This window comes from Neofelis nebulosa, chromosome 6 (genome assembly GCF_028018385.1).
Source record: "Neofelis nebulosa isolate mNeoNeb1 chromosome 6, mNeoNeb1.pri, whole genome shotgun sequence".
NCBI lineage: Eukaryota > Metazoa > Chordata > Mammalia > Carnivora > Felidae > Neofelis > Neofelis nebulosa.
In genome coordinates, this window is record NC_080787.1 from 66,733,123 (window position 1) to 66,745,558 (window position 12,436).

Below are 12,436 nucleotides of genomic sequence, written 5' to 3' on the forward strand. Positions count from 1 at the left end.
GCTGCGTTAGGTTTTGGATATAGTCTTTAGTTTTTATGCTACTTAACAAATCTTTTTTTTTTGGGGGGGGGGGTTGGATATGAACAAAAACAAATATACTAATTTATCCCTTAAGAACTAGAAAAATAACAAATGATTTAAAATTATTAAAAGTTTCTAAATGGCTTATCTCTGATAACTTCAAGAAAATCAGCGAGAAGAAAATAAAAAGGTTTCTGAATACCAGTCTTGCAAACTTTAAGCTTCAACAGTATCCACTCCCAATCTGAAAATCGTGTACCTACTGGTGTGTGAAACTGAGTTTTTCCTGGGAGAATAATCAGTTGGTATCCCTGAGATTATCTGGGAATTTAGGATTAGGTTTACAAAACAAATTCCTAGTCAGGAAAGAGTGGGGACCAGTGAACACTGACCGTAGGAAAATACAACATTTTAACTGCAATAATCATGAAATCGGTGTCCCTTAAAGAGAGAAAAACAGCTTGATATCACAGTTTTAGCGATTTTTGGTATCCAGTTAGCAGTGTTTCTGGGTGGAGCTCTAAACTGACATGTGCCAGAAGTGACTTTAGGTGCTAGTACTTGGAACACATAGTACATAGCAGTGGGCTCTAAACAAAGAAAGAGAGTAGATACTGTCACTACTTTTTTTTCCCCAAAAAAGTATTTTTGGCAGTGTATACTGTATCAGTGTACTTTGCTGGATTACATGCCATATCTTGTTATGATGTGTAACTTGTAATATGATATAAAACATTATATTAGACCAACCGATGAAACTAATTCTGCTCCTTATGGACAAGTGGACATACTTCTGCGATGAGTAACTGAAGCTCAATTTCCACAGAATGTTCCCTGGTGTCAAATACTGAATGTGCTTTTACTGTCACTTTATCAAATGAGATGGGAAGTTTCTAATATATTTGTATAATAGTGCCCGAGGTCTAGAACTATAAAAATGTTTTAAAGAATAGAAATATGTTTATTACATAGGTAAGTACATTGTATTTTATTGATGCTTCAACACTTAATTACACTTAGCAGCAAAATTTTGCCTTTACTGTTTAGTATATTTTTTGATGATAGCAGTTCTACTGTGAAAAACTTAGATAACTTAATCTAAGAACAGCCCTAGACTTTAAAATATGTGTGTCTGTATATAGTGGTGCAACTCTGTTATAAATGACTAAACCTTTCCAAAATATATTAATTAATGAAATAATAATTTTCTCTTTAGATTTAGAATATATTATTGCTATTTTAAAGTTTGAAGATGTAATTTTTTTCTTTTATATCATTTTAAGAAATGATATCTAACTTCATTCTAGGTAATGCTGAAAAATTGTTGTCTTATAAATTACTTATAAATGTTTTCTAGAAATAAAGTAGATCAATGGAATTTTTAAATTATTTTGAGCTGCCTCAACCTGCAAACTCAGGAGTCAAGTCAGTTCCTATAAGCAGAAAAATTCCTAAGCCCCCATTGAGAATGTGTACATCCTCCCAGGAATATCTCATTCTAGCTGGTGTGCTGTTTACAAACCACGCTTGTCAAAGAAATGACCCATGAATTCCAGTAATGGAAACTGATAAGCATCTGCTGAGAACCTTTTTACCCAAGAAAGGAACCAGATGAATGTAAAGAACTAAAAATTCTTATAAGCAATTTTTCAAGTAAAATGGGATTGGGTTTGTCTTCAAAAATTGATTTAAAGGCAATCAATGGATATGAGTTTTATATATGCAAATATACACAGACATACACGTGTTTACATACATATCTGTATGTCTATTGCTATAATAGATGTGATACATATCTATAATAGATGTATAGATGTATTCAGTTTTTATATGAGATCATTTACAAGCCAGAATTAAATCTTTTCCATGAGACAGTGTAGGGATGTGGCTATGTGCACAGAGCTGAAGTATATGTGTTCAAATTCCATTTCTATCTCCTATTTTGTGTAGGATGGTGTGATCATCTGTTGTAAGATGATCATAATCTATCTACCCAATAGATTTGTTGTGAGAACAGTTCCTGGCCCATAGAAATCCTATTCCAGGCTTTAATATTATGTCCAGAGGTTTGAAAAGAGAACATGAAATAAGGGGTACTAAATAGCTGTGGAGTTAGAGAGACCTCATTGAAATCTCAGGTAGTGCCACAAGTTGGGTGACCCTGAGCATGACTCAGAGACTCTGTTTTCTTTATTTTCTTTTTTTAGGTTTATGTATTTATTTTTAAAGAGAGAGAGGCAGAGAGAGAGGCAGAGACAGAGGGAATCCCAAGCAGGCTCCATGCCTGCAGCACAGAACCTGATGTGGGGCTCAATTTCATGAACCATGAGGTCAAGAACTGAGCCAAAATCAAGAGTCAGACACTTGACTGAGCTCCACAAACCCCCCAAGACTGTTTTCTTATTTTGTAAAATTGAAGTACTAACTCTATAGTTGTAAGATAAGGAGGGATAGATAAAAAGCCCCTGAATGTGATAGATGTTCAGTATTAGGCTACCTTTCCCCACCAAGCTAGAACTAATTCTTAAAGACTGCAAAAATTTCTTTATTCATTTGTTTTTTGCTAATAAAATTTATTTTCTATACATCTTGTAGGGTGAAAATGGTTTGCATGGAGTTCCAGGCTTACCTGGTCAAAAGGTAAAGAGTTTTTGAATGTTTTATAGAAATTAAGAATTTAACATCTTAAAAATTGAATCTGCATATAGTATAGCGAAGACTCAGAAAGTTTATTTGATGAAACCTAATTCCCTGAAAGGCTCTTAGAAAGCCACTAATCGGTCTTTCAAAGAGAACCCATGGAAGTAATCCCTTTTCAAAGGAATCACTCTAAGAGAGAGCTTTAGCAACATGCTTCTCCAGAGAAGTCAATGATCATGCTTTCTGGGGGCCAGTGGAGTGTACAGAGCTGCTCTGATTGTGTTTTCACTGTTACTAGCGTCTAAAATGAAGAGCGGAATAATTTTTACCACCTTTGACTGTATTTGGTTCTTTCTTATTTATCTTCTTTTTGTATTTCCCAGGTTGGCTAAACATAATAGTTACACTGACATAAAATATTAAATGTTACAAAGATGCTACAACTAACCTCTTCAAAAAATATCTTTCAGAATAACAAACTCATAATAAAGATTTTTGCCTTGACTAGGCTGCTTGTTTCTGTGCCTACTATCTTTCTCTTTACCAAGGTGAACTTCACTTGTACCTGTCCCAGGACTCTCTCCTCCTGGAAAGGAGTGTGACCAGCATTGCTGGAAGCACAGAGACTGGTCTATTCCAGTTTCCTGGAGGGATGGGGAGCCACTTCAGGTGGGGCCAGCTGTCATGATACCATTCAGATAATCTCACCACAGGGGAGAGCATTACTAATGCAATATTAGATGCCCACCCCAGCCAACCATATCATTTCTATGCTCTGAAAGTTTTACAGGTCTTAGCAGCAAGATGTCAGAAGTTACTACTGCATCTAGGTTTTTCTCTGTAGCTAAAAATTTCCATTTAAAAAAAAGATGTGCATTTATTTATAGTTACAGTGTTTGAAAAATCTTCACTTACTTGGCTTGATAAAGATAATAAGATTGAACTGGCAGCGATAAAATGGCAAGCTTCTGAATTTCTTCACAGCAACTCTAGACAAAACCCATTGATACAGCATGTGCTGCCTCTGTGAGTTGAGCTGCAAGCCAAGGGATGTGCAGATTTATCTACTGGGAAATAGTTTTGGACTTTCCAGCAGCTGTTTGTGGTGGCTGCATCATGCTGACATTGTGACTGATGTACTGGGGGGTATAGCAGCTTCGATGTCAGCTTGAATTAACAGATCAAGTTAAAGTCTATATTTTAGGAAAAATGGTCGAGTAAAGATAGACCATATATTCAGTGGCACATATGCCCAAATACTAACCTATTGTCTTTCCTGGTACCCTTTTAAAGGGAAAATGAAGCAGAAATAATAATTTAATCATGTATGTATGTGTGTGTATACATGTACACATATACATATATTTGATTGCAGGTATTATTTATAATATATACACAGACACTATACGTATAGGAAAAACCTGGCAGTTCGCTTCTAACATGAATTTTAATTGTGTCAAGTGTCACCTTGTTGCAGCATTATAGAAAAACTTGACATAAGAAACCCTTCATCCCTTATCTCTGTGCACTCAGGAAATATTTCATTTATTGAGTGCATCTTGTGAGTGGAGGGGTGAGGATGACCTATATCCAGCATTCACTTGCTGGCTGTGTTGTCTGGAGTGCCTGACATGTACTTGGCATTCAATGAATATTTGTTTGAATGTATGCATCAAACATCAGTACCATAAGTATCTGTGCAGAATTAAGTGGGAAAATAAGCTTGTTGGGTCAGAGAGCGTTTTAGTTGAGGAATAGGAGACTTACACCTTTTGGAATAATTATGGTGGTTGAAAGCCAGCAGCCCTACAACTGCCAACGCCCTTTCTGTGACTGAGAGCCAGGTAAAGAACATGTTCGGCTCTGGTGTCAGAGCTGGAGCCAGGACTCGGGGTTCAAACCTGAACTCTCATTCATCACACAGCTCGCACTGGAATGGTATTCCATAGAAGTCAGCATGAGAAGGCTGTTTCTGCTGGATCTAGTGAAATAAATGGTAATAGTAATAATAACAATAATGGCTAACTTAGTCAGTGCCGGGCACTATGTTGATGCATTCAATTCTCAAAACACCTCTGAGAAAGGTACAGTACATAGAGAAATTCAGGTTTATGGAAATGACATTGCATGGAATGTACTATAGTGAAAGTGTGGCTTGTACTCTTTAGTATTTAGAAATATTTAAATTTTGTCTAAGTTAATATTGGTTTAAAAATTTACATATTAGAAATGGTTTTTATTAGTTATTGGAAACATTATCATTATTATTGTAATAATTGTGTATATTAAAAGTAGTGTTCCCATTATTATATATACCATATTCCTCTTCTACAGGGAGAGCAAGGTTTTGAAGGCAGCAAAGGAGAAATTGGTGAAAAGGTAAATATCTCTCATTACATAAGCATCTATAAAAATAAATTGTGTTCATGAAAATATTTTGATGTGGAATATCTAACTTCTCTTATACTTTCTATATCCAGAATTCAGTAATTTTGTATAAAAAACCTTAAAATATTTATTTCACTTAAGTTATACTTAATGCACTGGTGATTTTCAGACATCTTTCTAAACTTTGGATGGTACTTTTATCTAGATATTTCTCACTAAATGCATTTCATTGATATATAAATGATTAAAACATTTATTAAGCAGTATATTTGTGTGCTATCACATCACTGCTGCACTGTGTCCAAGTCTTTAAATAAATATTTTGTTTACATGTATACCTGGTTTATCAGTGGAATTTTTCCTGAGGAAATAAATAAGAAGAACTGTAATTGGGTCAAACAGAAAATAGATGTGAAAATAGAATAGTTTGAAAGAGTTAAAATAAAGGGATGGTTTACTTTATTTATTTTTTAAAGTTTATTATTTATTTTGAAAGAGCACAAGCGGGGGAGGGGCAGAAAGAAGGAGCTACAGAATCCCAAGCAGGCTTCACACCATCAGTGCAGAGCCCAATGTGAGGCTCACAAACTGTGTGATCATGACCTAAGCCGAGATCAGAAATCGGATGCTTAACCCGAGTCGGATGCTTAACCAACTGTGCCACCCGGGTGCCCTGGAAGGGATGGCTTAAAAGGGACAGTTTAAAAGAAAAAACACAAAGATTGTGTAATATCCCAGATTGGGTTATAGTAAACTCCTTAAACTCTACAAGTTTATCAGACTCAGAAGCAAAGAAAACTATGGATAGAGCTCCAGATTGGTGCTGAGAGAAGTGGTTAACCCAATATTCAAGCAATCTTTGTTTTACAAATTTACAGCCTTCTACTGAAAGTACAGAGAATAGAAGTGCCTTAGTCATCCAAAATTTCCCTTCAGACAATCATTTGAGTCCTTCTGCTTTTCATAAGTCCAGTTTGATTTTTAAATAGAACAAAACAGTACCATTCCTTTGTTTCATAAAATGTCATGTAATTGGACAGCCAGAATAAGGGAAGGGGGAGAGATAATCTCAAATTAGACAGTGTTGCCTGTATTTAGTTTTCTGGGCCGTGATCAGTTGTTTGCTTCTTCCATAAGTATTTTAAACAGAATGAGCATCTATAATAATTGTAAGACAAATTATGCATAATGTAAGCTACTTGCTAATTACTTTTCCTCATAGAACTGTAAGAGAAAAGGACAGCCATATAATAATCATATAATTGAGAATTCCATTAAATTATGACTATTTTTTAAAAAGTGGATCTCTCCTCTTAGGAATCTTTTGAATATTTTTGTTTTAGTAGAATCACAGTCATTGCCTTTAAATAAATGCTTTAGGGGCGCCTGGGTGGCTCAGTCGGTTGGGTGTCCGACTTCGGCTCAGGTCACAATCTCGCAGTCCGTGAGTTCGAGCCCCGCGTCGGGCTCTGGGCTGATGGCTCGGAGCCTGGAGCCTGCTTCCGATTCTGTGTCTCCTTCTCTCTCTGCCCCTCCCCCGTTCATGCTCTGTCTCTCTCTGTCTCAAAAATAAATAAAACGTTAAAAAAATTAAAAAAAAATAAATAATAAATAAATAAATAAATAAATGCTTTATTTACACATGTTCCTGTTTTATTAATGGGACTTTACCTGTAGGAATAAGTGAGAATAAGCAAGGAAAGAAAAACTCTCTGTCATTTAAAGTCACCATCTCACTAAAATCTTAGTGGTTATTTTGATATTTTATATACATGGTTGGTATTACTCAGTAATAGATTCTCACAGGCTATGAAGTATAGAAAACTGTTCAATATATTTGGCTTTGAAGATTTCCCTTCTAATTCCTCATACCTATTAACAATTGCCTTCAAATAGTTTCACCATGAGGTAAAAATATTTATGGAGAATGATGGAGATAACAGAAAGATATAAAGCATCAAATAGAAAAGACTGTACCTTGAATGAGAATTATAATTCAAATGGCTTATAGCCACATATAAAATTCACATAATAACCCATATAATAAAAATATATTCTGCTTTATTATTTACCAAATAGCAAATGTTTGAGTTTTTCAGTGTTGCATGTTACATATTCTGATCTATGACCACATGTATTTTTCCATGAGATAAATAATTAATGTCAACTTTTTGTTCCTAGATTAGAAACTGTGTTTCTAGATTAATTAAATAAGCATGTGAAGCACTCATTTCCATGTGATACAAGCATGAAATCCATTCACTGCTTACAACATAATTTGTTTTCTGAACAAAGACTACTTTGTGTATTTATTTTTAATTTTTTTTTTTGAAGTGTATGTGGGCATCCCGATTGGGTGGGGGCAGGTTGCAGGGGTGGTGAAAGAACTCACCCAAGACAGAACAAAAGGGATAAAAATTTATTGAATACACTGCAAAGGAGCAGCATACAGAACAGCGAAGGACAAACCGTTTGCCATGAGGAGGTGGTGAGAAGCTATAGTTATAGAGGGGGGTAAGGGAATATGGAGACATATGGAATTTTACCTTTTTTGGTAATCTTAGGAACTGTGTCTGGTTGTAAGTAGCCCATTGGTTGGTTAGGACCTATGGCTTAATGAGCCTGTGCATTCAGCTCGGTAGTCACTGTGGACCCTTTTGACTTGCTCAAGTTTCCATTACTCAAGCCTGTGACCTAAAACCAGCCTCTACAGTATAGTTGACATGAAATGTTATATTAGTTTCAGATGTACAACATAGTGATTCAACAAGTCTATACTTGATGATATGTTCACCTCAAGTGTAGCTACCATCTGTCACCATACAACACTATTACAATACTTTTGACTTTATTCTCCATGCTGTACCTTTCATCCTGTGACTTATTTGTTCCATGCAAGCCTCCCACTCCCCTATACCCATTTTGCCCATTCCCCTACCCTCTAAAAGCTAATTTAATTTGAATTTATTTCTTTGTGTAAGACTATATAATTACAATAAGACTTACCTTTCCTCTTTAATTGTCTCATTGTGGCCTTTACTGTGTTTACAATTTGACTGTTTTGAATGATACAATTCACTAGTTGTAAAACAAAAGAATTCAGGGAGTTGTTATTGCTCAAAGATGTCCTACCTACCAAAGGCACATGGCTACCAGTTGAACAAGAAAACACATATCAACTGTCAAAGAGAAAACACTATGTGATGATCTTAAAGTATCTTCATAGTGATGATACCACTATGTGTTATTTTTTTAATGTTTATTTTTTGAAAGAGAGAGACACACACAGAGCATGAGTGGGGGAGGGGCTGAAAGAGAGGGTGGCTCAGAATCTGAAGCAGGCTCCAGGCTCTGAGCTGGCAGCACAGAGCCCAATGCAGGGCTTGAATTTGCAGACAGCGAGGACCTTCGACTTAGCTGAAATTGGATGCTTAACTGACTAAGCCACCCAGGCTTATGTGGTATTTCTATAATCCAGTATAAACCAAGTAGAGAAATCTGCTGTTTTCCTTTATGACTACAAAACTAGCCTCTAGGCCAGTTTAATTCATGAGCCAGACTGACCAGGTGGTTCCTCAGCATGTCTAACGTGGTATCCTTAGTCCAGAGAAGAATTTATGAAATGTGAACAAGTAGAGAGGACCTGATTTGAGAGTATATTCCTGAGTCTGTAGCAACTTATGATAGGGAAGAAATTCGTGTATTAACTGAGCAAGCACAATTCAGCCAAATCAGTCCTGAAGTGAAAATCATTTGAAGAACTAGTTCTTTCTCAAATTACTTAACGCTGGCAGGACTCTCCCTGAAGACAGCTATTTTCAGGTTCAGTATTCTTTGGTTTAACATGTAGATGTATATGAATGAACCCATCCCACTGCCCCATTGCCTGTTGCCAAAGGCAGGTGAGCATCACTCAAGGATCCTTTGACTCTAACAGCATGCCTCATGAGGCAGGAGGGAGGAAGTCTATATTCTGACTGGGGAATAGACTCACAGCAGGGGGTCTGTGTTCTGGTTTCTCTGTGTCTTTAGGAGTGCTCCTAGGCATCCATTCTTTGGAGGATTTTCCTTAGGTTTCTTCAGAATTCTTGCAGGTTTTGTATGGGCTACTACTAGTGAACAAATGGAGAGTGCACCCTTGAGGTGACAGTTACCCCTGTACTGTGTCAACCTTCCTTGCAGTGATACAGCCATTAACCATTCTTTTATGTTGCCATTCAAACTGCAACACAGTTTTTTGTTTTGTTTTGTTTTTGAGAGAGAGCACAAGCAGGGGAGGAGGGGCAGAGGAAGAGGGAGAGAGAGAGAGAGAGAGAGAGAGAGAGAGAGAATCTTAAGCAGGCTTTACGTCCAGCATGCAGCCTCAATCTCACAGCCATGATCATGACCTGAACTGAAATCAAGAGTCAGATGCGTGGGGTGCCTGGGTGGCCCAGTTGGTTAAGCATCCGACTTCAGCTCAGGTCATGATCTCATGATTTGTGAGTTTGAGCCCCATGTTTGGCTCTGTGCTGACAGCTCAGAGCCTGGAACCTGCTTCAGATTCTGTGTCTCCCTCTCTGCCCATCCCCTGCTCACACACACACACAATCTCTCTCTCTCTCTCTCTCTCCCTCTCCCTCTCAAAAATAAATAAACATTAAAAAGAATTAAAAAAAAAAAGAGTCAAATGCTTAACCGACCAAGCTAGCCAGGCGCCCCAGACTTAGTTTAAAAATTGATTTTTTCAGTGTTAAACTCAATTCTGCCAATCTTTATTGTTAAATATCATTTGAGAGGTTCGGCAAGAAGATGGTGGCATAGGAGCATGCTCGGTTCACCGTGTCCTGCTGATCACTTAGGTTCCACCCATATCTGCCTAAATAACCCAGGAAACCGCCAGAAGACTGGCAGAACGGACTCTCTGGAGTCAAGCGTAGAGGAGAGGCCCACAGAAGAGGGTAGGAAGGGTGGAGAGGCGGTGCACACTACACGGACTGGTGGGAGGGAGCCCAGGCAGTGGAGGGGCAGCCTTCCCAGCAAGGCAGAGCCCCTGAGTCTGACTTGCAAAAGCAGAGGGGCTGGACTCCATGAGTTCTGACAGCCAGCGGGACTTAACATCTGGAATGTTAAAAGTCAACAGCTCTGCTCTCAGAGAGCAGGGAGGGCGAGAAGACACCAAAGGGAGAGTTGTTGAGCCCCAGAAGACAGAGCTCAGCTTGGCAGGAAAAAAAGGCACTGGCCAGCGCCATCTCCCTCTCTAATCCCCCAGCTGAAATCCCAAAGGGAACCAGTTCCCCAAACTTGTTTGCACCACACAAACACCCAACGCTGTGCTTCTGTGGATCCATCCCTCCAACAGGTCTGCATGCCTCCCTCCCTGTGCTGCAGGGCCCCTCCCACAGGGGACCACTGATGACAAAGCAAGCTAAGCCTGCCCCTCCCACCCCTGTGCACCTTGCGGACCCACTCCCGCTAATATGCCAGATCCCATAAAGCAGCACCACAAGCCTGGCAGCGTGCAAGTAGCCCAGACAGGGGCCACACTACTCCACAGTGAGTACTGCCCCTGGGAGAGGGGAAGATAAGGTACACCAGTCTGACTGTGGCCCCAGAGGTGGGCTGGGAACAGACATCGGGTCTGACTGCGGCCCTGCCCACCAACACAAGTTACTCCAGACAGCACAGGGGAAGTGCTCTGCAGTTCTGCACCACTCCAGGGACTATCCAAATGATGAAACAGAATAATTCTCTTCAAAAGAAACTATAGGAAGTAGCAACAACTAACAAATTGATCAAAAACGATTTAAGCAATATGACAGAACAAGAATTTAGAATAATAGTCATAAAATTAATCGCTGGTATTGAAAAAAGTATAAAGGACTGCAAGGATCTATTGCTATAGAGATCAGGGGACTAAGAAACCATCATGAGGAGCTAAAAAAATGCTATAAATGAGGTGCAAAATAAACTGGAGGCAACCATTGAAGCTCAGATTGAAGAGGCAGAGGAGAGAATAGGTGAATTAGAAAAGAAAATTATGGAAAAAGAGGAAACTGAGAAAAAGAGAGATAAAAAAATCCAGGAGTATGAGGGGAGAATTAGAGAACTAAGTGAAACGTTGAAACGGAACAATATCTGTAATAGGAATTCCAGAAGAGGAAGAGAGAGAGAAAGGGGCTGAAGGTGTACTTGAACAAATCATAGCTGAGAACTTCCCTGATCTGGGGAAGGAAAAAGGCATTAAAATCCAAGAGACACAGAGAAATCCCTTCAGATGTAACTTGAATCGATATTCTGCACGACATATCATAGTGAAACTGGCAAAATACAAGGATAAAGAGAGAATTCTGAAAGCAGCTAGGGATAAACAGTCTCTAACATATAAAGAGAGACCAATAAGACTAGTGGCAGATCTATCTACTGAAACTTGGCAGGCCACAAAGGAATGGCAGGAAATCTTCAATGTGATGAACAGAAAAAATATGCAGCCAAGAATCCTTTATCCAGCAAGTATGTCATTCAGAATAGAAGGAGAGATAAAGGTTTTCCAAAACAAACAAAAACTGAAGGAATTCATCACCACTAAACCAGCGCTACAAGAGATCCTAAGGGGGATTCTGTGAGTGAAATGTTGCAAGCACCACAAAGTACCAGAGACATCACTACAAGCATGAAGCCTACAGACATCACAATGACTCTAAACCCATATCTTTCTATAATAACACTGAATGTAAATGGACTAAATGCTCCAACCAAAAGACATAGGGTACCAAAATGGATAAAAAAAAACAAGACCCATCTCTTTGCTGTCTACAAGAGACTCACTTTGGGCCTGAGGACACCTTCAGATTGAAAGTGAGGGGATGGAGAACTATCCATCATGCTACTGGAAGTCAAAAGAAAGCTGGAGTAGCCATACTTATATCAGACAAACTAGACTTTAAATTAAAGGCTGTAACAAGAGATGAAGAAGGGCATTATATCATAATTACAGGATATATCCATCAGGAAGAGCTAACAATTATAAATGTCTATGTGCCGAATACGGGAGCCCCCAAATATATAAAACAATCACAAACATAAGAAACCTTATTGATAAGAATGTGCCAATTGTAGGGGACTTTAATACCCCACTTACAACAATGGATAGATCATCTAGACACAGGATCAATAAAGAAACAAGAGCCCTGAATGATACATTAGATCAGATGGACTTGACAGATATATTCAGAACTCTGCATCCCAAAGCAACAGAATATACTTTCTTCTCAAGTGCACATGGAACATTCTCCAAGATAGATCACATACTGGGTCACAAAACAGCCCTTCATAAGTATACAAGAATTGAGATCATACCATGCATACTTTCAGACCGCAATGCTATGAAGCTTGAAATCAACCACAG

The 12,436-nt window shown here is 38.4% G+C and overlaps 1 protein-coding gene across 2 annotated transcripts in view; it reads left to right on the forward strand.

Annotated features, from left to right (window-relative positions):
- Positions 1–12,436, forward strand: part of COL19A1 (collagen type XIX alpha 1 chain) — a 350,374-nt gene that overhangs the window by 90,879 nt on the left and 247,059 nt on the right. For both annotated transcript variants that reach the window (XM_058734368.1, XM_058734369.1), the window contains exons 11-12: positions 2,617–2,661; positions 4,996–5,040. In XM_058734368.1, coding sequence (XP_058590351.1) covers positions 2,617–2,661; positions 4,996–5,040 — 90 coding nt within the window. The remainder of the gene's footprint in view (positions 1–2,616; positions 2,662–4,995; positions 5,041–12,436) is intronic.